The sequence below is a fragment of the Prionailurus bengalensis genome, chromosome C1 (assembly GCF_016509475.1).
Source record: "Prionailurus bengalensis isolate Pbe53 chromosome C1, Fcat_Pben_1.1_paternal_pri, whole genome shotgun sequence".
In the NCBI taxonomy this organism is placed as follows: Eukaryota; Metazoa; Chordata; class Mammalia; order Carnivora; family Felidae; genus Prionailurus; species Prionailurus bengalensis.
Genome location: NC_057345.1, coordinates 42,400,737 through 42,428,385, shown reverse-complemented (window position 1 = coordinate 42,428,385; position 27,649 = coordinate 42,400,737). Strand labels below are relative to the sequence as shown.

At 35.0% G+C, this 27,649-nt stretch overlaps 1 protein-coding gene across 16 annotated transcripts in view; it reads left to right on the top strand.

Annotated features, from left to right (window-relative positions):
* TUT4 (terminal uridylyl transferase 4) overlaps positions 1–27,649 on the top strand; it is a 136,891-nt gene that overhangs the window by 52,971 nt on the left and 56,271 nt on the right. For 13 of the 16 annotated variants that reach the window (XM_043574972.1, XM_043574969.1, XM_043574973.1 and 10 more), the window contains 7 exons: positions 6,555–6,732; positions 8,694–8,782; positions 9,868–9,919; positions 12,319–12,388; positions 14,477–14,603; positions 23,275–23,394; positions 23,563–23,775. In XM_043574972.1, coding sequence (XP_043430907.1) covers positions 6,555–6,732; positions 8,694–8,782; positions 9,868–9,919; positions 12,319–12,388; positions 14,477–14,603; positions 23,275–23,394; positions 23,563–23,775 — 849 coding nt within the window. The remainder of the gene's footprint in view (positions 1–6,554; positions 6,733–8,693; positions 8,783–9,867; positions 9,920–12,318; positions 12,389–14,476; positions 14,604–23,274; positions 23,395–23,562; positions 23,776–27,649) is intronic. The other 3 variants (XM_043574982.1, XM_043574981.1, XM_043574980.1) reach the window with 2 other exon arrangements.

Genomic DNA, 27,649 nt, shown 5'->3' with positions numbered 1-27,649 from the left:
TTTAAGAGATTTAGGATGTAAAATTGTGGAGGTGGAGACCTAGGATGTCTAGAGTGATCATAAGGTATTTGATTTGAGGTGTTATTATAGGTTGTGGTGCCATTTACTCAGGAAATACAAAAAAAAAGTTTTTCAATATACTGAATTTGAAACACTTGCAGGGTATTTCAATTAGAGATGTCCACCAATAAGTTGAATCTAATGATCTGGAATTTATAATAGGAGCTACAAATTCAGATTTGGTAATCTTTAGCATATTGAAGTCATGGGTGTGGGTGAGATAACCCAAAGGAACCAGGAGAGAAGATCAAAGAATACAAATGTTTAAGGGACTAGTAGAAGAAGAGCAACCAATAGACTGGAGAATGATCAGGAAAATAGGAAGAATAGAGACAGAAAGTAAAGACCTGGAGGCCCAATAGCACATATAGTATTTTATGGCTGGTAACTATTTAACTATGGATATTGCCTAAAATTTTAGCAGAAGTAGGAGGAATGGTTGGAGGAGGGCTTAAAAAGGCAAGCTGAAACTAAATTGCTGTGAATTCCTTATTAAAGGGATGGGGCATTATCTTTTTGGTGCCCTTGAAGGTGTTTTGTTTTTTTGTGTGTGCCATTGAAGGTTTTAAAAAATGATTTTTATTGCAGTAAAATATATATGACATAAAATTTATTATTTTTTCCATTTTTAAGTGTACAGTTCAGTGACATTAAGTACATTCACATGATTGTACAACCATCTGCACTATGCATCTGTAGAACTTTTTATCATCCCATATTAAAACTCTGTACCCATTGTACAGTAACTCCTCATTCCCCTCTTACTTTGCCCCTGGTTTTGTGTCTGTGTACTTGGCTAGCTATTGTAGGTACCTCATATAAGTGGAATCCTACAATGTTTGTCCTTTTCTGCAAATTTCACTTAGTATTTTATCTTAAAGGTTCAACCATAATGTAGTATGTATTAGATTTCCTTCCTGTTAATGTTGAATAGTAGTCCATAGTACCATGTTTTGTGTATCCATTCATCCATCCATTTATTCTATTTGGGTCATTTCTACTTTTTGGGTATTGTGAATGATACTGGTATGAACATTGGTAGAGGAAATACTTGTTCGAATCCCTACTTTCATTTCATTTCTGTATATACCCAGAAGTGGAATTGCTGGATCAAATGGTAAATACATGTTAAATTTTTTGAGGAACTGCCGTACTATTTTCTACAGTGGCTACACCATTTTAGATTCCTACTAGCAATGCCCAAGGGTTCAATTTCTCTATATTCACAAAACTTTTGTTTTTTTTCTGTTTTGTAATAGTTATCTTACTAAATTTGAATTGGTATTTCATTGTCCTTTTTATTTCCATTTTCCTAATGATTACTGAGGTTGAACACCTTTTTGTGTACTTACTGCCCATTTGTATATCTTCTTTGGAGAAATGTCTATTCAAGTCCTTTGACCACTTTTGAATTGGGTTGTTTTCTTGTTGTTAAGTTTTAGGAGGTCTTTATATGTTTTGGATATTAATCCCTTATCGTATATGTGATTTGCAAATATTTTCTCCTATTCTGTGGGTTGCCTTTTTACTCTGTTAATTGTGTTGTTTGATGCACTGAAGTTTGATTTTCATAAATTCCAATTTGTCTAATTTTTCTTTTTTTGTCTGTGTGTTTTTTTTTATGTTTCATATCCAGTAAATCATTGCCAAATCTAGTGTCATGAAACTTTTCTGTTTTCTTCTAAGAGTTTTATAATTTTTCTCTTACATTTAGGTCTTTGATTCATTTTGAGCTAATTTTTGTATATTGGTATAAGATAAGGGTCTATACTGCATATGGATGTCCAGTTTTCCTAGCATGATTTGTTGAAAAGCCAGTCCATTTGCCATTGGACAGTCTTGACACCCTTATTAAAAATCATTTGGCTATATATATGAGTATCTATTTCTGGGCTATGTGTTTTATTCTGTTGACCTATACGTCTGTCTTTATACCAGTACCATACTGTCTTGGTTACTGTGGCTCTTAGAGTAAGTTTCAAAGTCAGGAAATGTGGATTCTGTAACTTCGTTGTTGTTTTTAAAGATTGTTTTGGCTGTTTAGGGTCCCTTAAGATGCTATGTGAATTTTAGGATTAATTTTCCTATTTTTGCAAAAAAAATCAATCCCATTTTAATGGGATTGTATTGAATCTGTAGATTACTTTGAGTAGTATTGACATCATCTTAACAATATTAAGCCTGCCAGTCCATGAACATGGGATGTCTTTCTGTTTATTCATGTCTTCTTTTATTTCTTTAAGTGTTTTATTGTTTTCAGTGTACAAAGTCATTCATCTCTTTGGTTAAGTTAATTTCTAAGTATTTTATTCTTTTTGAGGCTATTTTATTATTATTATTTGTTTTAAATTTATTTTGAGAGAGAGAGTGGGGTGGGGGGAGTAGAGAGAGAGAGAGAGAATCCCCAGTAGGCTCCACAGTCAGCGTGGAGCCCAGCGTGGGGCTCAGTCTCATGATCGTGAGATCAAGACCTGAGCCTAAGTCAAGAGTTTGATGCTTAACCAGCTGAGACACCCAGGTGTTCCTTTTTGAGGCTATGTTGAATGGAGTTGTTTTCTTAATTTCCTTTTCAGATTGTGTATTGTTAGTGTATAGAAATGCAACTGATTTTTGCATGTTGATTTGTATTCTACTTTACTGAATTTGTTCATTAGTTCTAACAGTTTTTTTTTTTAATGGCATCTTTAGGGTTTTTTACATATTAGCTTGTTATCTATGAATAGAGATAATTTTATTTCTTCCATTCCAAGTTAGTTGCCTATTATTTCTTTTTCTTGCCTAATTCCTCTGGCTAGCACTTCTAATAATATGTTGAATAGAAGTGGTAAAAATGGGCATTCTTTTTTTTTTTTTTAATGTTTATTTTTGAGAGGGAGTGCGAGCAGGGGAGGAGCAGAGATAGAGAGGGACTGAGTATCTGAAGTGTGCTCTGCACTGTCAGCAGTGAGCCCAGTGTGGGGTTCTAACTCATGAACCATGAGATCATGACCTGAGCTGAAGTCAGATGCTGAATCAACTGAGCAACCTAGACACCTCGAAAATTGGCATTCTTGACTTGTTCCTGATCTTAGAGAAAAAGCTTTTACTCTTTAACCACTGAGTTTAATGTTAGCTGTGAGTTTTTATATAGGTCTTTATTATGTTGAGGTAATTTCCTTTTATTCCTAGTTTGGTGAGTGTTTTTGTTTTTGTTTTTGTTTTTTTTAATCACAAAAGGGTGAATTTTGTCAAATGCTTTTTCTGTATCAAGATATTCAAGTCATTTTTTTTCTTTCATTTATTAAGATGGTGATTACGTTGATTGACTATTGTATGTTGAACTCTTCTTGCATTACAGGAATAAATTGCACTTGGTCATGCTATATAATCTATTTAATATTTTGCTGCATTTGGTTTGCTAGTATTCTGTTGAGGATTTACTGAACGTTTTGAAGTAGGAGACTAACTGGTAGATGTAAGGGGAATGGGATGAATGGCCAGAGAGTGGAAATAGATGACTCGTTAGCAAGCTCTTACTTCTTGGGCATGTTTTCTCTCTCTCTCTCTCTCTCTCTCTCTCTCTCTCTCTCTCTCCCTGTCTCTCTTTCTCTCTCTCTCTCTCTCTCTCTATATATATATATGTATATATATATACACACACACACCATATATACATATATTTTAATGTTTACTGATTTTTGAGAGAGACAGAGCATGAACAGGGGAGGAGCAGAGAGATAGGGAGACACAGAATCAGAAACAGGCTCCAGGCTCTGAGCTGGCAGCACAGAGCCCGACGCGGGGCTCGAACCCACAAACTGCGAGATCATGACCTGAGCCAAAGTTGGACGCTTAACTGAGCCACCCTGGTGCCCCGGGTATGTTTTCTTAGACTAAACTAATTCTTTCCAGAACTTACCAGATATCACCAGAAACACCACCATTTGTTTACCCAGTTGCTTTGGACAAGCACTTTTGAGTCATCTTTGATTTGTCTCTCTCATCTACATCCCACATTCAGACTGTTAACAAATTCTATAGCGTTTACCTTGAAACATTATATATTCCAAATTGAGTCATTTGCACACACTCTACTCTTTCTGTTTGGAATTTTCTTGTTTGTTTAATAGTGGAAAGCTATTACCATCCCTAGGGTTTAAATTTTTTTTAATGTTTATTTTTGAGAGAGAGAGCATGAGTGGGGGAAGGGCAGAGGGGGAGACACAGAATCTGAAGCAAGCTCCAGGCTCTGAGCTGTTAGAACAGAGCCCAGTGTGGGGCTCAAACTCATGAACCCTGAGATCATGACCTGAATCAAAGTCCAATATTAACCGACTGAGCCACCCAGGTGCCTCTGGGATTTTTTTTTTTTTTAAACTAGTCTCTTTAAACTAGTTTTTTTTTTTTTAAACTACACTGGGCTCAATGCATGTGTAGGGCTCAAATGCATGATCCTGAGATCAAAAGTCCCATGTTCTCCCAACTGAATCAGCCAGGCACTTCTACTCTTTTTGTTTTAGTCTGAGTTACCACCATCTTTAACCTGGACTCTTTCCAATTTACCCTTCCTTCTTGCCCCCCACAGTCCATTCTTTTTTCATTTATCAGCCAGGACTGTTCTTTTAAAATATGTTATAACATGTGGGGGCACTTAGGTGGCTTAGTCAGTTGAGCGCCCAACTCTTGACTTTGGCTTGGGTCATGATCTCCTGGTTCGTGGGTTTGAGCCCTGCATCGGGCTCTGTGCTGATGGTGTGGAGCCTGCTTGGAATTCTCTCTGTTTCAAAATAAATAAATAAACTTAAAAAAAACAACAACAACATGTCATAACATGTTACTTCCTGCTCATAGCTCTTCACTGGCTTCCCAACTTAGAATAAAAGTTTAAGTCCTTATCACGTATCATAAGGTCATACAATATTTGGCTTCTAGTTAACTTTTCAGCCTCATCATTTAGTTACCTCTTTAATCAGATTGATCTCTTCAAATAACATTAGGTAGGTACTTTGTTGCCTCTTAAGTCTTTGCATTTATCATCTCTGTGTCTGAATGCTCTTCCCTCAGAAATTTAAACATTTCTGTTCTTCATTTTTAGGTTTCTGCCAAATATTACCTGCTTAGAGTTACCTTTGTCCACTCTATTCTAAAATAATACCCACTACCCATCAAATTCGTCTCTCACCCTGTTTGATTTTTCTTCATAGCTTTATCTGACATGAATGTATATATTTATTTGTTGTCTATTTCTTCTAACTAGAATTTAACTAAAAATTTGGAAGAAAAATGAAGCTGTCTTACGGCCATTTTGATTTTCTATACCTTAGGTAAACTTTACTTATGTTAAGACTGAATATAGTAACAATGAATAAAATTAGGAATAGACCAGTCTTTGTTTAAGTGCAGTGTAGGGGTGGAGGAGAGCGAACAAACTACTTCTGATTTTTCAATTTGTTGGGAACTACATGTATCAAAAATAAGGGAATGTCTCTTGACTAATGTGTAATAGAAAATGCCATTATTATAATATTAAAGAAATGATATGGTCTTCGTTGTGGTAAAAAAAAGAAAAAAGTAAAGGAAATAGGACGAGATTGTGTGGATGATTTTCTTCTTTGTATTTTCCTATGTTTTATGCAGCTTTTGCAGTTAGCATGCATTTTTTTTAAAAATCAAAATAATAGGGGCACCTGGGTGGCTCAGTTGGTTGAGTGTCTGACTCTCGGTTTCGGCTTGGGTCATGGTATCACGGTTTGTGGGTTCAGGCTTGCATCAGGCTTCGTGCTGACAGTGCGGAGCCTACTTGGGATTCTCTCTCTCCCTCTATCTCTCTCTGCCCCTCCCTCACTCACTCTCTGTCTCTCAAATAAATAAACTTAAAAAAAATTTAAAAATCAGAATAATAAATCAATCTTTAAAAATCGTGTATATATAATATAGTCTCTTAGCTTTTTGGTTTAAATTGGCTTTCAAACTTTCAGTAGAATCAGGGTTTTGGGAAACATTTTGCCTAGTATTAGATGGATAAAAGAACAGAAAGAAATCAAATGTAAATGGTATTCTGTATAACAAATGTGATGATAGTGTCTAGGATGTTTTCCTGTGACCGTTTAATCTGGTATCATGTGCAGATCAGAGAGGATTCAAGACTTTCTCCTCCATCTGAAACAATCTTTTTGCTGCAGCAAAATTATCCACAGAATTATCAGCTAAGTGTTTTACTTACAGTATTTTGGCTTTGATGTAGCATTTCAGAATTTATGAAGACAGTACAGTAGAACAAGTTTTAGTTTTTAATGTTTAATAATAACCTCCCCCCAAAGACTTCTTAATCTTCCAGTACTTACAACATTTCTGTCACTTGTTCATTTCCATATCCTAGGTGTCTTAAATTAAATCTGGCATATAGAAGGTGAATATTTGTTGAGTTAATATATTTATGTTCTTCTATCCTAAATATAAGGACATTAAAGTAGAAAAAAAATTTTTTATGTTATTGTTAAATGTTACATTAATAGGAAAAACAGGAAGAAAGTGAGCTTCGTTCTCTGCCACCTCCTTCCCCTGCCCACTTGGCTGCTTTAAGTGTTGCAGTTATTGAATTAGCAAAAGAACACGGAATAACAGATGATGACCTCAGAGTCCGTCAGGAAATTGTGGAGGAAATGTCAAAGGTTATAACAACATTTTTACCAGGTACAGATACGCTTTATGCTTAATTAGTAAAATCATACAACTTTTCCCCTTGCTTCTTGCTAAACTTAGTGTAAATTTCTTAATGTTTCCTTTCTGTTTGTTTCTCCCATCTTAAAAGTAGATGAATTTAATTATTTTATAAGTGAGTTTTTGGGAAATATTTCAGAAAAGTAAAATAGAGAATTATGACAATAAGAAGAGTTTTAAAATGTCAGATATAGGAAAATTTCTTATAGGTCAAATATTATATTTTATATTATTTTTCAGTATCTTTGACTTCTGAGTGGACATTTTAATTATATTATTTTCAGTGCGTATATTCCAGCTAGTCACTGAAAAAGATTCTTATGGCCGATGGTGGGGAAAAATTAATTTACTTTAAGTAGGGTCATAACAAGTAAAATTTGCCCTTTTATTTCTTTTTGACTCTGCTCTTTCTTTACAGAAAGCTTATATTTTTGGTGTAAGGGGGAGTTGTGCCAGGTTTATTGTAGACATTTATATAAAGATTATATTTGCTTAACACTTAATACTGTTTTTGCATCGATATTGAATTTAAGTAAATGTCTATTCAATAAAACTTATTTCTCACCACCAGCGGGATTTTGGACAGTTGACAAATTACAGTTTTATATAGAGCCATTTGTGAGATGTATAAGAAAATATAAAATTGAAATTAAAAAATGGAAAACATTTTCATTTCATTTTATGTCTGTAATGTGGTTTTCTCCCTAAAGTATAATGAATACTAATTTAAATTATATACAGAAATAATTTACTATTTTGAGAAGAAAAATGCAGACACCTGGCTGGCTCAGTCGGTAGACCTGCAGCTCTTGATCTTGGGGTTGTGAGTTTGAGCCCCATGTTGTGTGTGGAGCCTACTTTAAATTGTTTTTTTTTTTATGTTTAATTTTTGAAGGTGAGAGACAGAGCATGAGTGGGGGAGGGGCAGAGAGAGAGGGAGACATAGAATCCAAAGGAGGCTCCATTCTCTGAGCTGTCAGCACAGAGTCCCACATGGGGCTCGAACTCAGAAACCATGAGATCATGACCTGAGCTGAAGTCGGGCGCTTAACTGACTGAGCCACCCAGGCGCCCCTGTGGAGCCTACTTTAAAAAAATAAGTAAAATATATTTAAAAATGGACAGAAAGGAAGTTTTTATGATGTTAATGATTTCAGTGATTTTCAGACGTTTTGTGAACTTGAACAGTAGACTTCTATCTATACAAATGAGTATAAACTCACACTTTCTAAGAAACTGAACCTGCCTGAGTAGTCCCAATCATGTTATTTTCAACTTGCCCTCTGGTGAGATTCTTTTAAAATTTACCTTACGATGATTTTTGAATAATGTATTTGATAGTTTGAAAAAGATATAAGTTGTATGTTATTATTCCTATATATTTTGGTCTATGAAATCTTGAAACACCACAGGGTTTTTTGTTTGTGTTTTGTTTTTTCTTGGGGGGGCAGTTTAGGTTTATAATATCAAGTGACGAGCCTTCATTTTGTATTTTTAAAGAGCATTGGCATTCAATGTCTATGATCCCTTCCCCATTTAAAGTGCTATTATCTCTTACATAAATATAAATATCTAAGAGTAAATAAATGTAGTTTATGACAGTAGCTATACCTAGGTTAGTACATTTTCACTGTTACATATTAAATATCAAACATACTTCTAGTCATTCCTAAATGAACTATTACTAATATTTTGTGTGTAAACACTGGACTTTTATGAGTAATTTCTTCCTTCTCTGTCCCTGAATCCCATAACTGAGAAACATTTTTATTTTTTTGCAGATCAGTTAGAAAGGATGTCATTCTTCTGTAAATGTTGTCCTAGAATTGAAGACACAGAATTGAAATATATGTAATTTTCCTATTATCGTTTTTAAGCAATTTCTCATATTTGCACACTATTTCATGCTTTCATATTTTTTCCTTTATTTCCAGAGTGTTCACTTAGGTTGTATGGCTCATCTCTGACTAAGTTTGCTCTGAAAAGTAGTGATGTTAATATAGATATAAAATTTCCTCCCAGGGTAAGTAATTATGAAAACACTTTTTTATGTGGTTCTTAACTAGTACTTGGTAATTTTTAGTTGATTGTCTTTTTAGAGAAGGTGTAGGGGACTATAAGATTTTGGTTTATAGTGTAATTAAATGTGATTTTGGAAACTATTAGGTACTAGATATAGGTGGAATAAAAATAAGGGAGAGAAAGAAGGAAGCAGGGGAATGCAGTAAAAAGGGAAAATGCTTGTACATATTTGATGGTGTTGAATAGTTATCACTTGTAGGCAGTATAGAAAGTGAAAATAACTTTAAAATCATACTTCTGTGTTCAAGTCTTGGCTGCAATGAGCAAGTGACTTGGCCTTTTTATGACTCAGTTTTTTAATTTCTAAAACAGGGATAATAATAACTTTTATATTAAATAAGATGCTGTATACCAAACATTTTTGTATAGTGTGCCTGGTACATTCTGGGTACTTACCATAAGTAGTAATTAGCACTGCTAACATTATTTATTTATTGACCTATGAAACATTTAAAATAGTTGGTTGACATTTTACATGTTATTAAATAATTTTAATGCTTAGGTGAAAATTAATGATTTAGGTGAAAACTTGATGTTTTAACTTCTTATCTCATACAGTTATTTACTTACCATTAGTACATGATTATTAAATACTTTAGCAGCAAAGTACATACTAAACTAAGCATTTGACAAGTTTGTATTTTAAAGTAGTATTTAATCTAAACCTTTTAACCATGCTGCCAGTTACCAGTATCTCTTAAATTTCCTATCTCAACAACTTCTCTTTGAAGGCTATTTGGCAAACTGGTTTCTTTTCTGTTTATTTTGCTGTGAAATTCCAGAATCTTTTCTCATTCTAAGAACTTATTAATTCTAGAAATATTGCTGGAAGAATAGCACTACATGATTTATTATATTCTAGTTCCATGAACAAGATATGTTACCATAAAAGTGTTTTAACTATTCTTTTTTCATTATTTTAAAATAGATTGGTTTTATTTAAATATTTAATGAAATCGAATTCTCTCTAATGTTTGCACCTTGAACTTTGAAATTAGTATATTGATTTACTTTGAATTTTTTTAGATGAATCATCCAGATCTTCTGATACAAGTGCTTGGGATTTTAAAAAAAAGTGGTGAGTTTCTTTTTTTTTGTCTTTCTAAAGAAAATTCTTTGAGGGTATGTGCACTGTGTTTTTTATATATGGCTAACCAAGTTTAACACTTGTAGTAGCATATATGAGTCATTATATTACATACATTTACATATTTGTTGAATAGGTGTGCTATAAAATTTACATGTCATTAGATAAACAGTATATTTAAAATTGGTATGTAAAAAAGTACTGCCTATTGGGTAATTTAAAAATGTTATGGGCATTTCTTGTGTAAAAGAAGACAGAAAACCTGTAATCATTAGGAAGTCACTGATGAAGGAAGATTTAGGAGAGACTTGGGAAAAAATGTGTGCTGCATGCATTGAGTAAGTATTTTTTTTTTCCACTTAAAATAATAATTTAATTAATCATTTATATTACATCAACCAAGTCATACCTAGTATGTTTCTCATATCTTTCTTGTCTGTCTGGATTGTTTTTGATGTAAAATGGACATTCGTATAGGTAAAAATACTTTCAAAATAAAAAAGTTTTTAAATTACATCTGTCTTAAACCACCCCCTAAGTCAGGTAGTACAATATTATTTTCTTGTTTTTTTATTTATTGCTTTTCTTGTTAAAAGTAAATGCCTAAGAGCTCAGGATATGGAGCCAGACTTAACTGGGCTCAAATTTTACTTCTGCCACTTATTGGTTGTGTCCTTTGACAAATTACTGAAGTGTTAATGCTTCAGTTTTCTCATCTATAAAATGGCAGTAATATAGTGTGGGTTTTTTTTTTTTTAAGGTTACTTATTTTGAGAGAGAGAGAATACAAGCAGGGGTGGGGCAGAGAGAAGGGGGAGAGAGAATTCTAAACAGGCTCCATGCTGTCAGCCCAGAGCTGAACATGGGCCTTGAGCTTACAATCTGTGAGATCATAACCTGAGCCGAAACCAAATGTCAGATGCTTAACTGACTGAGCTACCCAGGCAGTCCAGTATAGTATCTTTTTGATGAGAAGATTGTTGGGAGGATGAAATGGGTTAAGCCACAGCTTAGAAGTGCTTGGTTCTTACTAAATTTTTGCTGCTGTGATTGTTGTTATTAATCCTATTATCATCTTAAATTTTATGAGTTACAAATATCTGGCAAAAATATTTTCAGTTTGGCTTAGAAAAGATGGCTTATTGACCCTCCTTTACCCTGTCATTGACTTCATAGTCAGCTCTAACTTCCTTCTCTCTCTCTGTTTCTCTCTCTCTCTCTCTCTCTCTCTCTCTCTGCCCTGTCAGCTCGCCATTATTTGTCAGCTTCTTGTTAGCCATTTTCCTGGGAAATTAGTTTTTATGAAAATAATTCGATGTAACTAATCTTGTAAAGGGATTTTAATATAGTTTTCTTTCGTAATAAATACTTGCCTGTTACTGCACAAAAACTAAAGCATATTACAGATAAGAGATAGATATAGAGCTTTTACCTCTTTAGATTCACTGGACAGTATCAGCCTAGCAAACGTATATTAAATACATGACTAGATCATCTTAAGTCACATAACATAGGTTTATAAAATTCAGTCTGATTCAAAAATTATTACCTTCTTTAAGCCTTCATTGTATTCCTTTAAGATCTCTGTCTTGTTATTTACAGGATTTGTGTATGTTTTGCAAACCCTTAATTGAGCTCTTTGTGTCTTACTAATTAATTGTCATAACCACTATGCATAATGCAATTCCTGGCATATAAATCTTCAGCACATGAATTTTTAATAAATTAATAATCCCAACAAGTACTACTAAGAGATTTTCTTTTAACTTCAGATGAAATAAATTAAACTATCTATTTTCATCAGATTGGACATTTATGTCATGGGGCCTTCCTGGGAGATGTAGAGAAAGACTTCAGAGTGGAAGTGTGCTTTACCCTCTTCTTCCTTAGGCTCTTTGATTGATTAGGGCAAGCTTTTCATATAGTAACAGGAAATGGGGCCAGCAGAGTTAGCCTTTTACTTGCATGGATAACTTAAAACAACTAAATTGTCAAAGCATTGTAGGTTTTCATTTCATGACTCCTTTGGAAATAGAAGTAAGTGGTGTTTGTTGTTTGCCATATTTTTGAAGGTTTAATCACTTTGACTAGATTATATACTTACTGGAAAATGTTCAAATTTTTAGAGATGTTAAGACCTTTCTTCTTAAGCTGATTATAATTTTTGGACAATATTTGGGACTGTGCCTGTCATTTATGATATATAGCAAATGACACCAAGAGAGGTAGGAGATTCTGTTGGGTTGATGCTTATAATGTGGAGTGTGTATTATCCCACAGAAGCAACGCAAATGATTTTTAGAAGGAAACTATCACTTAATGTTTACCATAAAGTAAATATTTGAGAGATGTTGGCAATAGCTTACTTGTTTTATTTTTTTCCTTATTAGTATTATATATAGATGTGGAATCTGATTTTCATGCCAAAGTTCCTGTTGTGGTGTGCAAAGATCGGAAAAGGTTAGTAACAATGAAAAGAAAATAGTTTTTGAAATAACAAGTAAATATACAGTGAACATTTCCAAGGCAGAAAATTTTATTTTGTTTTGTTTATTTTATTTTATTTTATTTTATTTTATTTTATTATTAAAGTTTATTTATTGAGAGAGAGAATGCACACATGCGAATGTGCATGCACAGGGTAGGGACAGAGAAGGAGAGACAGAATTCTGAGTTGGGGCTCTATCCCATGAACTATGAGGTCATGACCTGAGCTGAAATCAAGAGGGAATCAGATGCTCAACTGACTGACTGACCCACCAGGCGCTCCAGAAAATTTTGTTTTAGATTTCTCCTTAGATTAATATACTATCTATTAAAAATAAAAGCTTACTAAAAGCATGTCAAAAAAAGGAGAGTTACCAATTAAACACAAAACACAGTAAGGTAGAACTTCCATTTTTTTCTTAGAGAAGTTCATTCACCCAACAGCATTGTGCATTTACTGTATGTTAGGTACTGCTTTGCTGTAAGGATACAAACATAAATAGGAAATAGCCGCTCTTCTCAAGGAGCCCACAATCTTTTAGAATCTAATTTTTAGTTCACGGAAATTGAATGAGTCACTGAAGACTAATGTTGCCTTTTTAGTCTGATGTATATAGGATTGAGAGCAAAGCGCCTGTCAAAAAGGAAACTGAGATAATCCTATTTGCGATCAATGTGGGAGACATAAAAACAATACAGAAGTAATTAAGTGTTCTTTAAGTGTTCTTTTATTGAATACTAACTTGTATATCTTACTTTTTTTTTTTTTTAATTTTTTTTTTTTTTCAACGTTTATTTTATTTTTGGGACAGAGAGAGACAGAGCATGAACGGGGGAGGGGCAGAGAGAGAGGGAGACACAGAATCGGAAACAGGCTCCAGGCTCCGAGCCATCAGCCCAGAGCCCGACGCGGGGCTCAAACTCATGGAGCGCGAGATCGTGACCTGGCTGAAGTCGGACGCTTAACCGACTGCGCCACCCAGGCGCCCCTGTATATCTTACATTTTAAGAGTACTATATTTTCTTATTCAAAGTTAGAAGAATCTATGGAGATCTAATTCAACTTTGTTATTTTCTAATTAAAAAATTGGAATCTGGAGGGATTAAATGATTTGGCCAGATTCACAACATTTAGAGTAAAATCAGGATCAGAATGGAAGTATTCTGACTCCTAGTGTTTTCTGTTTTTTGTTTTGTATCCACAATGTGTCAGATTGCCTCTTTGTGGAACCTCAGATACATTCTTCTCCCTGCCACCAAATATCTCTACTATAATTCCGTCACTCCTTTAATATAGCTCCTATTTTCACTTACATTTAAGCATTATTTGAGGGTTCATATGTACGTCCTTTCTAATCCAAAGTAGCATATCAGTAAAATCATGAAAGCTTAGATAGGAAAAATTCGAGTCAAGAAGTATAGCTGGTTACTTCAGTATTTCATTTTTTCTTTTTATCATGTGCAGAGCAAAAAGAATGAGCCAGGAAGGTATGTTACACTACTTGACATTGATGAGATCAATGCCTTTTCTCTGATATAAATCAAATTTTGGTGAATGTTAATGCTGCTTTTGAAATTAAATTTTTTTTTTAAATTTATTTGAGAGTGCATGCGTTCACTCACAAGAGCAGGGGAGGGGCAGGGAGAGAGAGAATCCTAAGTGGGCTCCGCACTGTCAGCACAGAACCTGACATGGGGCTCTGTCCCATGAACCGTGAGATCATGACTTGAACTGAAATCAAGAGTTGGATGCTTACCCACTTAGCCACCCACCAGGCACCCCTTGAAATTAATTTCTGAAGAATTTAAATACTAAGTGAGGTTGAAATTCATTTCTGAAGTACAAATGAGTATTGAAAACATCTTTACTTTTTATGGAACTCTAGTGATAGAAATGATTTGTCGTTTCCAGTTATCTCTCAATCTATTAAAATCTATTTGTTTTTATTATGACTTCCTTGGTATTAAAATATGGTGACTGGAAAGAATAACCATAGGACTTGGAATATTCTGGTTCTTAAGGTTTTAATACAGTGAAATTTGTTTCTTTCTCATTCACAGTGGTTTACTTTGTAGAGTGAGTGCAGGAAATGATATGGCATGCCTCACTACTGATTTACTTGCTGCTCTTGGCAAGACGGAACCTGTTTTTACTCCTTTGGTGTTAGCCTTTCGCTACTGGGCTAAGGTAAGTGGAACAGAAGAAAAAAGTACTTATCTTTAAGATAACTCAGGCTTTTTCCTGTACTAACATGTAAGATAAATCATAATATATGGGGATAAAATAGTTATCTGTGCCAGACAGAAAATGATGTGGCAGGTTCTGATTATGGACATGAAAATGAAGTCTCCTAGACATACAGAGTAATTGATATATTTTATTATTCTCCTTTTATGTAGTACAGAAACATTTTCTTTCACATAACAAATGAGGCTCAAGTTTTCACCCTTAATGTAAGTTAAAGTTGTAAGATGTGGTTATGCAAGTTAATGCATAAGTTTGCAAGGTTTTTTTGTTAGCATCTTTTTTCCTGTCTCTGTCTCAGAACATTGTTCTCTTTCCTCTAAGTTACTGATAACCTACAGCAATTTCTACTCGGTTAACTGCTGAGAATCAGTTACCTGTTTCTTAAATTAGAATTAATTTTGAAAGGCTGCGGTATCCTTTGTTGTCATTTCTTTGGTATGGAGGTAAGGAGGAGTGATAAAGTCACTACCATTATCAGTCCAAAAGACTAGAGAGAGAGAGAGAGAGAGAGTTTAGCCTTTCTGAGTGTGTTCTTATCAGTATAGTATTCATCACTTGTTACAGTAGTGATGAGTATAAATTCTCAGTCTTATATAAAGAAGATGGATTAAGGGAGTGGTGGTGAAATGAGTAAATTGAGAGCAAAAACTGCTAGAGGATTCTTCTTGGAATTTTTTTGTTTGGACTCTGATAAGAGGATTGAACTCAGGAGTGGGGCAGAACCAGCTGGTTGAGTAAGGAGAAGCAGTCAGAATTCTAAGGTTGGGGTTTTTTCAACTCAAGACCTTTGTGTTTGCTGTTCTCTTCATCTAGAATGTTCTTACTACACATACCCAGCATGGTTACTTTTTTCCTTTTTTCAAATTTTTGCTTAAATTTTACCTTGTCAGGGTTCCCTGACAAGGGAAACCATATATAAAATAGCATTGCCTTCATCATTCTCCCTGTCTTTACCCTGCTTTATTTTTTTCATAGCACTTACTACCACCTGCCATACATATATTTATTTGTTTGTGATCTGTTTTCTTCCATGAAATTGTGAAGTCTGTGAGGACAACGCTAGTAACCAAGGTTTCTCAGAGTGTGGGATGAGACTGGTACATGAAGCATAGCTATCATTCAGGAAACTCAGTGTACCAACTCTGGGAAGGTTAGTGGCTTCATAAGGGATGAAAGTGTAAACAGTAGCCCCTTGGATAATATTTCTTAACTATGTCCTAAGTTTAGTTATTAGAAAATAGTTTCCGTTTTCTTAAGATATTCTTTTATTCAACTAAGGTAGACTGTGTGAGAAGAATATGAATGATATTCATACAAGTTACTTTCATTTGGAAAAAAAAAATGTAGTCTATTAACTTTGTTTCCTAAAGTGGCTCTTAGAAGATTTCTCAAACTTCTGTTGATTCTGAATGTACTAGTCAATGAAGTACACTAAAAAAATGCAGTATGAAGCTGGTTAAGAGTGGCTCTTTTCTATTAGATCCAACAGAACAGTGTGCCTGATTTTTGGCTCTTGTGTTGGTTGCAAAGAGCTTTTTTTCATGGTTTTCATTTGCTGAGTTTATTGTAAGAAACCTAGAAATAATTCCTGGTGTATTTTTTCTCTCAAAGACTTTTTTTAAAACAGCTTTATTTATCTTGAGGTTTTAAGCCACATTGTACATTTTATAATAAAGCACAGATTTTCCACAATTTGAGAGTTCATTAAAATTCTAGTATATGAATATAATTTATTCTGTAACTGATGTGATGAAATTGCTCTTGACTATTCTCTGGCTGTCTCCTCTCTTAATTTTAGCCTCCCAGTAATAGGAAATAGTTTTTAAGTAAAGCCTTTTAAAACTATTTAGCCTTATCAGCCCTTTATAGTCAAGTTTCCTGACTCAGAGTCACTTTTCTTTGGTTAACATAAGAATTAGGGGCGCCTGAGTGGCTCAGTTGGTTGAGCGTCTGACTTCGGCTCAGGTCATGATCTCACGGTTCATGAGTTCGAGCCCTGTGTCAGGCTCTTTGTGGACAGCTCAGAGGCTGGAGCCTGCTTCAGATTCTGTGTCTCCCTCTCTGTCTGCCCCTCCCCCACTCATGCTCTGTCTCTCTCTCTCTCTCAAAAATAAACAAACATTTAAAAAATTTTTAAAGAAAAAAAGAATTAATTTTAGCAGTATTTGACATCTGAAAGAAATTCCTGGAGACCACTACATGGAAAAAAATGAAACTGGACCACTTTCTTATACCATATACAAAAACAAACTTAACATGGATTAAAGACCTAAATGTGAGACCTGAAACCATAAAACTCTTAGAAGAAAACATAGGCAGTAATGTCTTGGACATCAGCCTTAGCAACCTTTTTCTAGATGTGTTTTTTTAGGCAAGGGAAGCAAAAATAAAAATAAACTATCAGGACTACACCAAAATAAAAAGGTTTTGTACTTATAAGGAAACCATCAACAAAATAAAAAGGCAGCCCACTGAATGGGAAAAGATATTTGCAGATGATGTATTTGACAAGTGCTTAATATCCAAAATGTGTAAAGAACTTTTACAAGTCAGTACCAAAATACCAAATAATCCAGTTAAAAAATGGGCAGAGGACCTGAATTGACATTTTTCCAAAGAAGACATATAGCTGGCCAACAGATGAAAAGATGCTCAATATCACTAATCATCAGGAAAATGCACATCAAAAGTGCCATTCCAAAAAAAAAAAAAAGCGCCATTACACTTTGTCTTATCAAAAGATAAGAAATAGCTGGTGTTGGTGAGAATGTAAAGTAAAAGAAACCTTCTTGCAAGGTTGATGGGAATGTAAATTGGTGTAGCCACTGTGGAAAATAGTATGGAGGTTCCTCAAAAAATTAAAATCAAAAGTACTATACAATTCAGTAATTCCACTCCTGGGTATTTACTCAAAGAAAAAGAAAACACTCCAAAAGACATGTGCACCTCTGTGTTTATTGGCATTATTTACTATAGCCAAGATAAGGGAGTGACACAACTATCCATTGATAGATGAATGGATAAAGAAGATTGTGTGTGTGTGTGTGTGTGTGTGTGCGCTCGTGTGTGTGTGTACACATACACAATGAAATATTACTCAGCCATTAAAAAAGAAAGACCTTGCCATTTGTGATATCATGGATGGTCATAGAGGGCATTATACTAAGTGAAATAAGTTAGGCAAAGAAAGACAAATACAATATGATTTCACTTATATATGGAATCTAAAAAACAAACAAAAAAAGAAGGAACAGGCCTATAAATACAGAGAACAAACTGGTGGTTACCAGAGGAGAAGAGGGTAGGGTGATGGGCAAACTGGGTGAAGAGGAGTGGGAGGTACAGGCTTTCGTTTGTGGAATGAATAAGTCACATGGGTGAAAGGTATAGCGATGGTCAGTATAGTCACTTGTGGTGTGCATAGCATGACATATAGAGTTGTTGAATCACAGTGTTGTACACCTGAAACTAATGTAATGTGTCAGTTATAATTTAGTTTAAAAAATTCCGGAGGCCCAGCTGACAGGCAATTAAAAAATACTCATACAAGGATAAAAAAGAGATCCCTAGGCAGGGGTGTGTGTGTGTGTGTGTGTGTGTGTGTGTGTGTGTGTGTGTGTATAAATACAACTTGTACAACTTGATAATTTGATATATGTATTAATTGTGAAATAATCACCAGTCTGTTACCTGTCATAGTTACCTTTTGTGTGTGTGTTGAGAATGCTTGGGATGTACCTTCCTAGCAAATTTTAGGTATATACTAACAGTAGTATTACCTATAGTCACCATGCTATACATTAGATCACCAGAACTTACTCATCTTGTATAACTGACATTTTGTATCTTTTGACCAAATTCTCTCCATTTCCCTCTCCTCCAGCCTCTGGTAATCACCATTCTAACCTCTCTCCTCCTTTGAGTTTGACTGTTTTAGATTCTGCACATAAGAGAGATAAGCATTTGTCTTACTATATTTAGTTTCTTTCACTTACCAAAATGTCCTGTAGGCCCATCCACATTATTGCAAATGAGAGAATTCTCTTTTTTAAGGCTGAATAAGATTCCATTGTATTTGTATACCAATTTTTCTTTATCTCTTTATTTGTTGATAGACTTTAAGGTTGTTCCCACAGCTTGGCTATGAGATCCCTGTGTTTTAAGAGCTCTCTCTTAAACTACCTTAATGTTACTCCTCTGTGAGATGTCCAATAGTGTTAACAGCATACATTAACAGTTTCTTACAGTTGCAAAAAAGTTTGTAGTTAACTTGACTTAGTCATTAGGCCATTACTCCTGTCATAGTACTCTGGAGAAATGAGAATTTATTCTAGTGGAATAGTTGAAGCTCTTATTTATTTTATTTAATTAAAAAAAATTTTTAATGTTAATTTTTGAGGGAGAGAGAGAGAGACTGAGTATGAGCGGGAGAGGTGCAGAGAGAGGGAGACACAGAATCTGGGCAGGCTCCAGGCTCTGAGCTGTCAGTTCGGGGCCTGACGTGGGGCTCAAACCCACGAGCTGTGAGATATGACCTGAGCTAAAGTTGGACGCTTAACCAACTGAACCACTCAGGCGCCCCTATTTAATTTTTTAAAAATGTTTATTTATTTTGAGAGAGAGCGTGCATGTGTGTGCAAGCAGGGGTGGGACAGAGAGAGAGGGAGACAGAATCCCCAGTGGAATTGTTAGCTGTTAGTGCAGAGCCTGACACAAGGCTCAAACTCATGAACCTGTGAGATCATGACCTGAACCGAAATCAAGAGTCAGACACTTAACCGACTGAACTACCCAGGTGCCCCAGATTAAAGCTCTTGTTATAAGTGTTCTTTATCCTTTCATTTTTAATTGTACTTTTTTTTTCTTTTTTTAAGTAAGCCATACACCTAATATGGGGCTTGAACTCATGGCCTCAAGATCAAGAGTCATATGCTCTACTGACTGATCCAGCCAGGACTCTGTATTCTTAAATTTACTAAGCCATTAAACTATAGTGATTATTATCTTTATCGTATAAATAAGAGAATGAAAAATAAAAAGTAAAAAAAATCCAAGTATAGACTAATCTTACTTATATAGATGCAAAAGTCTAGATGAAATATAAACAAGTGGAATACAAAAGGTTATATGCCATGACTATGCAGGATTTCAGGAATATACGAATGGTTTAATATCAGGAAACCTCTTAACATAATTTATTATATTAACAGTTTGAAGTGGAAAAAAACATGGATGCTGAAAAGACCTATTCTTCATAAAAAAAAGCTCTTAACTAGTAGTGGAAATTAATAATAAAGGCTGTTTACTAAAAAAAATAAACATCATTTAAATCGTGAATTACTCAAACCATATGTGTTAGAATTAAGAATACAACAGAGAAGTTTACCAGTGAAGTTGTACATCGTTTTGGGAGATTTAAAAAATAAAATAAGAAAATGAAATGAAATAATGTATATATTGGAAAAACAGTAAAATTTATTAATGATATGATTGTATACCTGCAAAACTTTAGTTAAAAAACTATTGGGATTAGGGGCGCCTGGGTGGCTCAGTCGGTTAAGCATCCGACTTCAACTCAGGTCATGATCTTGTGGTTTGTGGGTTCGAGCCCCACGTTGGGCACTGTGCTGACAGCTCAGAGCCAGGAGCCTGCTTCTGATTGTGTGTCTTTCTGTCTCTCTGCTCCTCCCTCACTCACACTGTGTGTGTGTGTGTCTCTCTCTCAAAAATAAACGTTTAAAAAAATTTTTAAAAATTATTGGGATTAATAAGGGAATTTGTAAGATGACTAAATATGCAATAATTGGTTTTCTCTGTCATAAAAATAACCTGGTAGAGTGGAAACAAAAATATTACCTTTGTGACCATGTCACAAATTATAGAATACTAAAGAATAAATTTAATAACAAGGGTACAGGAAGCAAATTATATTATTGATAGGTAAAAGTGAAATCCAAACAAATTCATTTATTCAGCAAACATTTGTTAAATGCTTCCTATGGGCTAGATATATTCTAGGTGCTGGAAACATCTAACAAGATTACGTAGGGTCCTGCTATCAGGAAGCTCACATATTTGTGGAAGAATCAGCCAGTAAACAAATATATAAGTAACACAATATCTGGTAGAGTTTAGTGCTGTAAAGATGAGATGATGTGATATGAGAGTGACATTACACTAGATGGTTAGGGAAAGTGATATTTAAACTCAGAGCATGAGTAACCAGCCACTTGAAAGTCTGAGGGAATAGCATCCAACAAACAGCTAGTACAAAGCTTCTAAGGTACAAATGAGCTTGTGAGGAACAGAAGGGAAGGCAGGAGTGGCTGGAATGAAGCAAGTGAGAGTGAAAGTTCTTGTGGTAAGGAATTTGGATTTTCATTGTGGCGAGAAAGCACGGGAAGAGTTTTAAAAGTGGTGTATGACTTGATGTGATTTATGCTTTGAAAAGATCTTTCTGGGGTAAAGATTATAAATAGGGAGCCCAGTAAGCAGGCTGCTGTAATATATCAGCCAGAGGTGATAATGGTCTTTGCAGGGTTAGAATGGATATGAAGCATAGCAGACTCATTTGGGATGGTTTTGGAGGTAGGACTTGTAGAGGTATTGGATATGAGAGTGGAGGGGAAGTGAGTAATTGATGACAACTCCAAAAATTTTGGAAAATGTAAAGATACAAAGATCTCAGATAGGGAAATGGTACCCTTAAAATGTAATATTGCCTTAATTTAACTTTCAAATGTACAGTAGTTCTAATTACCAAGAGTTTTTTTAAAAGTTGATAAAATGATCTTAAAGTTAATATGGAAGAATGAGAATAGCCAAAAGAATTCAAAAAGAGAAGACTAGTGAACGGGACCTACTTTACCACTATAAAACTGCTTTAGTCAAGTATATGCCATTGCCGTAGGGATAGACAGATAGATCTGTGGAACAGAATAGAAGGCCCAGAAGTAGATCCTACTACAATGAAATTTTAATGTAATGAAAAATAAAAGATTTCAGTGATAAAACAATGGTTTATTTGTTAAATGGTGGTGTCACACTGTATATTTCTTAAACAAAATAATGTTGGATCCTTAGGACACTAAATGCAAAAATAAATTCTACTTAAATGAAAAATCAAAATTTTAGAAGAACACTTAAGAGTATGTATATGTTGTCTGTAGTTTGGGGAAACCTTTTTGCCGTGATAGGAAACCTTGAAGCTGCATTACATAAGCATATTTATATGTGCATTAATATATTTTATATGATAAAAAGTACCCTAAATAATGTCAGAATAAAAACAGATTGGGAAAAATAACATTGTTGAAGTGCATATATCAGCTATAAAGGGTTATTAACTATAATGTAAAATGAATCTATACAAATTGATAGGCAGTGCATGCAAATAGAAAAATTGGCAAAAGATTCAATAGGCAGTTCAGAAAAGAGCAAATCTAAATGGTTACTAAACTTAAGAAAATTGTATAATCTCTTAGCATTGAGGAAATGCAAATTGAAATAATTCTTAGATAATAACATCTTATACATCCTATTGGCATTTTTAAAAAGTGGTAATACTTAGTGTTGGAACATGTATGTGTACACTCATGTTACTGGTGAAAAGAAGAATTTTTGTAGTGATTTTGGAAAACAATCGTATTTATTAGAATTCAGATATATCACACATTTTTAAATACAGTAAACACAGTGCTGGGAATATAGCTCATATAAATAAGCACTAGTAATTAGGAAATATATATAAGGATAAAATATATTACAGCATTGCTTAAAATGGCAGTAATTGGGAACAGAATATAAATATCTTTGCTGGGGAATCTGTTGAGTAGCTATCCAGATTGTAGACTGTAATTTAAGCATTTAAAAGAATGTATTAGATGGGGTACCTGGGTGACTCAGGCGGTTAAGTGTCCAACCCTTGATTTTGGCTCAGGTCATGATCTCACGGTTTGTGAGTTTGAGCCCCATATCAGGCACTGCATGTCAGCGTTCTCTCTCTCTCTCTCTCTGTCTCTCTGTCTCTCTGTCTCTCTGTCTCTCTCTCAAAATAAATAAATAAACTTAAAAAAAATGTATTAGATCTGTACTAATTGACTTAGAGGAACTTTGTACGTTATTAAGGGAGAAGAATATATACAGAATATACAGAGACATGTCTATAATACACAATTTTGGTAAGAGTGACATAAAACATAAAATATTTCCTGCATTTATATAGAAAATAGGAATATATTTGTATATGATTACTAGAGTATAGATAGAGAAAAAGGCATGAAAGAGTATATAGAATATTGTTAACATTGAGGCAGAAGTAGAAGCAAGATAAAATAATATTTTAAAAATGTGTATACAGTAAAAGCACTATGTATGATATTCCATTAAACTAAAATATATATGTGACTTTATATACAATAAAGAAATGAATGGAAAGATCAGTATGTTAATTTTATCTCAGGGTAGTGTGATTTCAGGTCATTCCTTATAATTTTTATTGTTTAAATGTTTTACAGTGATTATAGCAGGAAAAAATCAGCTGCTCCTATTGTGAGGGGAACAAAGAAAATTAAAGCTAAATGGCAGTACTTTTTCCCCCTTCGTTTTGCAGTTATGCTATATTGACTCCCAAACTGATGGCGGAATCCCTTCTTACTGTTTTGCTTTAATGGTGATGTTTTTTCTACAACAAAGAAAACCCCCTCTTCTTCCTTGCTTACTTGGAAGTTGGGTAAGCATGAATTTGTGACATATATTTGCATGTATATACGTAGTTTGCTCTTGCAGAGTGCTCTGTTCAAACATATTAAGCTGGAATTCTGGTTTGTCTGTTTGTCCATCTTTTTTTTTTTTTGTAAATAATTTTTCCACTACCAATTTGGAATGCCTTTTTATATAGATTGAAGGCTTTGACCCAAAAAGAATGGATGACTTTCAGCTGAAGGGCATAGTAGAAGAGAAGTTTGTGAAGTGGGAATATAATTCAAGTAGTGCAACTGAGAAAAACTCAATTGCTGAGGAAAACAAAGCTAAGGCAGACCAACCAAAAGATGATACCAAGAAGACAGAAACAGACAACCAAAGTAATGCCATGAAGGAAAAACATGGCAAAGTAAGCTTTTTTTGTTTTTGTTTTTGGCTTTTCTATCTGTAGGATTTGTGATGCCTTCGATTGAAGCTATTTTAATAGTAGATTGACTGGACTGACTTTGCGTAAGCCTCTTGGCCTCATTTTCCTCATCTGTAAAGTGAGGGGTTGATCTGGTTTAGTTTTTCAGTACTGAGATTCTCTAATGAATTTATACCTCATTTTGGAAGACGTGTATTGTTTGAATCATGTCATGGTAATTCTTTGTATCTTTTTCATTTAGACAAGGAAAATTTCCTTCAGGAGTTGGGCGGTGACCAAAACTTTAGCATGTGGGAATAATATTGCCAGATTGGTGGAAAAATAAAGGCCCTTTCCTCCCCTAGGGGGTGCCTTGCTTATTTAATCATTCAACATTCATTTATTAAGGACCTGCTATGTGCCAGACATTATCTTGAGGGCCTGAGAACGAAAGATGAATAGCCATTGTGTCCTCCAGAAGTATGTAGTCTTCTGAAATAGACATATTACTACAGAAATGTAAGCATTACTGAAATGATTACTCCAGCTATATTGAATTTTATGTAGTTCCCTGAACATTTATTCTTAGTCCCTTCAACACTCCTACTTTCCTAGACTTCTTTCTACTCTCTTCTCAAACCACCAATACTTAGCTAATGCTTTTGCTTATTTACTGAGAAAACTGAAGCAGTCAAAAGAACTTCTACATACTCCCACTATCGCCTGCTACTGTTTACATTCACATAGTCTGCTTTGATGCCTCCTTTCATAAAGGAACTTCCCTAGTTGCTATCTAAAGTCATTTTCTACACTTGTGTATTTAATCCCATCCCTTCTTGTTTATATTAGAACTTTGCTCTAGCAATTCTTCTCTTTCCTGCCTAAGTTAGCAATTTTTTCATTCTTTATTGAATCAAACACGCTTTTATTTCTCCCATTTAATTTAATTTATTATTATTATTATTATTTTTGATAGAACACGTGGTGAGAGGAAGAGAGAGAATCTTAAGCAGACTCTACACCCAGCGTTGGGGGGATGGGTGAGGGGCAAGGTTTTGATCCACAAACCCTGAGATCACGAAAGAACTAAAATCAAGACTCAGTTGTTTGACTGAGCCACACAGGTGCCTCCTCCCCCCCCCCCCCGCCACCATTTTAAAGCAAAATAAGGACATCATTTTCCTTCCCAGTTACTTCTTTGCACCCGTTTGCAGTACAGCTTCTTGAAAGAATTGTCCACATTCACTATTTCTGATTTCTGTTTCCTATTAACTCACTGCATTCAGTCTTTCACCCTTGTCAGTCTACCAAAACTTGTATCATCAAATGTCGTTATCCTCCACATTGCTAAATCCAGTTGTCACTTCTCAGTTTTTATCTCTTTGGACTTATCAGCCATATTTACCAGTTGATTATTTTCTTCTCTGAAAAAAAGAATTTTTTTTTAATTTTTTTTTTTTTTTTTTTTTAGCTTTTATTCAATTTTGAAAGATGAGGAGAGAGCATGAGCAGACGTGAGGCAGAGGGAGAGGGAGATATAGGATCCGAAGCAGGCTTCAGACTCTGAGCTGTCAGCACAGAGCCTGATGTGGGGCTCAAACCCACAGACCGAGAGATCATGATCTGAGCTGAAGTCGGACGCTTAACCGACTGAGCCACCCAGGTGCCCCTTCTGAAAAATGTCTTAACTTTCAGGGTAGCACACCCATGGCAGATTATTCCTTCTCAGTCTCCTTTGCTGTCTTTGTCTTCTCCCTTTCTCTCTAGTCTCCTAATGGTGGCATGCTCCAGGGCTCAGTCCTCGATCCTCCCTTCTCACTGCTTTTCTTCTCTATCTGCACTCTGTTGGTGATCTCATTCAGTTGCATGCATTTTACATACCATCTGTATGATACTCCCAAATTTAAATCTTTGGCCAAACCTCTCTCCTGAACTCTATAGTTGTATCTCCAACTGCCTATATACTTTCTCTACTTAGATGTCTAAGAGATGTCTTTTTTTTTTATTTTACTTTTTTAATGTTTGTTTGTTTGTTTGTTTGTTTGTTTATTTATTTATTTAGAGAGAGCCTGCATGCACATGCATGAGCAGGAGAGGGGCAGAGAGAGTGGGAGAGAGGGAATCGCAAGCAGGCACCACACTGCCAGCAGAGCCCCGACATGGGGCTGGATCTCATGAAGTGTGAGATAATGACCTGAGCCAAAATCAAGAGTCGGACCCTTAACCAACTGAGCTACCCAGGCTCCCTCCTAACAGATGTCTTAAACTTAACATGCCTGAAACTGGACTCCTGGTCTTCCTCTTGCTCCACATACAGATTTTGCATCTCAGTTGATGGCACTGCATCCTTTCAGTTAGTCAGAAGCCTTGGAATCATCTTTTACTTCTCTCTTTTATACCCCATATCACGTCTGTCAGGAAATCCTGTCATTTCTGCTTCAAAATATTTTCAGAATTTGACCACTTCTTGGCAGAATGGTTCTTCAAAAACTTAAGTCTTATCATGTCCTTCCTCCTCTCCACACTCAGAACCCTTCAGTCACTCCTCATTTAATTTAGAATAAAAGCTGACTCTTTAACTTAGTAGCTCTTTGTTTTCCTCTTCTCTTCTTCCCTTCTTTACCACATTAGCTTTCATGGTTTTCTTTTTAAAGCTAGTCACTTCTATTTAGTGTGTTTGGTCTATCTGTTCCCTATTCCTAGAACACTTTTCCCTCTTCTTCAAATGATACCTTCTGAGCAAGACTATCCTGACCACTCTGTTTCACTGAAACCATGTCCTGCTCCATACTCCCATCCCCTTTTTACTAAACCTACTCGACTTTTTCTTACTTCCACAGCACTTTTCCTTTTTGTAACTTGCTATGTAATGTACTTATTAAGTTGTTGTTTGTTATCTTCTTTCCTTAGAAAGTAAGATATACTAAGGCAAGGTTGTTGTTTTTTTTTTCACGGATATATCCCAAGTGCCTGGCACATAGTAGGTACTCAATGAATAGTTGTAGAATTGAATGAGTGAATGACTGTTTCATGTCTTTATGCTCCTTAGTGGTCACTTTTAGCCAGTCTTCATCTAGCTAATTCCTTTAGAATTCAGGTATTACCTCTTTTGTTAACTACCCCCCCCCCCCCCCCGATTTAGAGGCCCATTTTAGCACAGAGTCTTTACTGTAATTGTTAAATTGTCTCTTCCTCTTCTAATAATCTGTGAAGGGAGAACCTCACCTTATTTGAGTGGCAGTATGGTAGGTGTAGTGATTAGCAACAAATTCAGTAGCCAGATGGTCCTGAGTCAAATCCTTGCCCTGTAGTATCTACTTCATAGAATTGTTAGAATTAATAGCTACTGTATTTGCAGCATTTAAAGGAGTGAATGATGCATGGTGACCATTATGTTTAAGTGTGAGCTCTCATTATTTTTTATATCCTCAGAACAGGACATAGTAGGTTCTAAATAAAGTTTGCCGAATGAAGGAATTAGCTTTTGAAAGCCCAGGGCATTTACTTAGATATTTAAAGTAATTGCTGCAATAAGGACCTATAATAGTTTAGTATTTGCTGTGCAGTGATTTGCAACCTTGGATGCACATGAATCACTTAGGAGGCTTTAAAAATCCCAGGGCCTAGTATGTAGCCAAGGTCAGTTAAATCAGAATCTTGGGAAGGGTATGGGAGGTAGGAATGGTATGAAGCTCAGGTATTTAGTATACTGTAATGATCCCAATGTGATTCTGATTTGCAGCCAAGGTTAAGAATCACTGGTTTATTGGGAAGAACATAAAATTCTAGGAGTCGGTAAACTAGGACTATGTTCCCAGCTGGGCCACAAACTGCTTTTTGGCAAGTTACTTCTTTATGCTTCAGTTTTTGTAAAGTT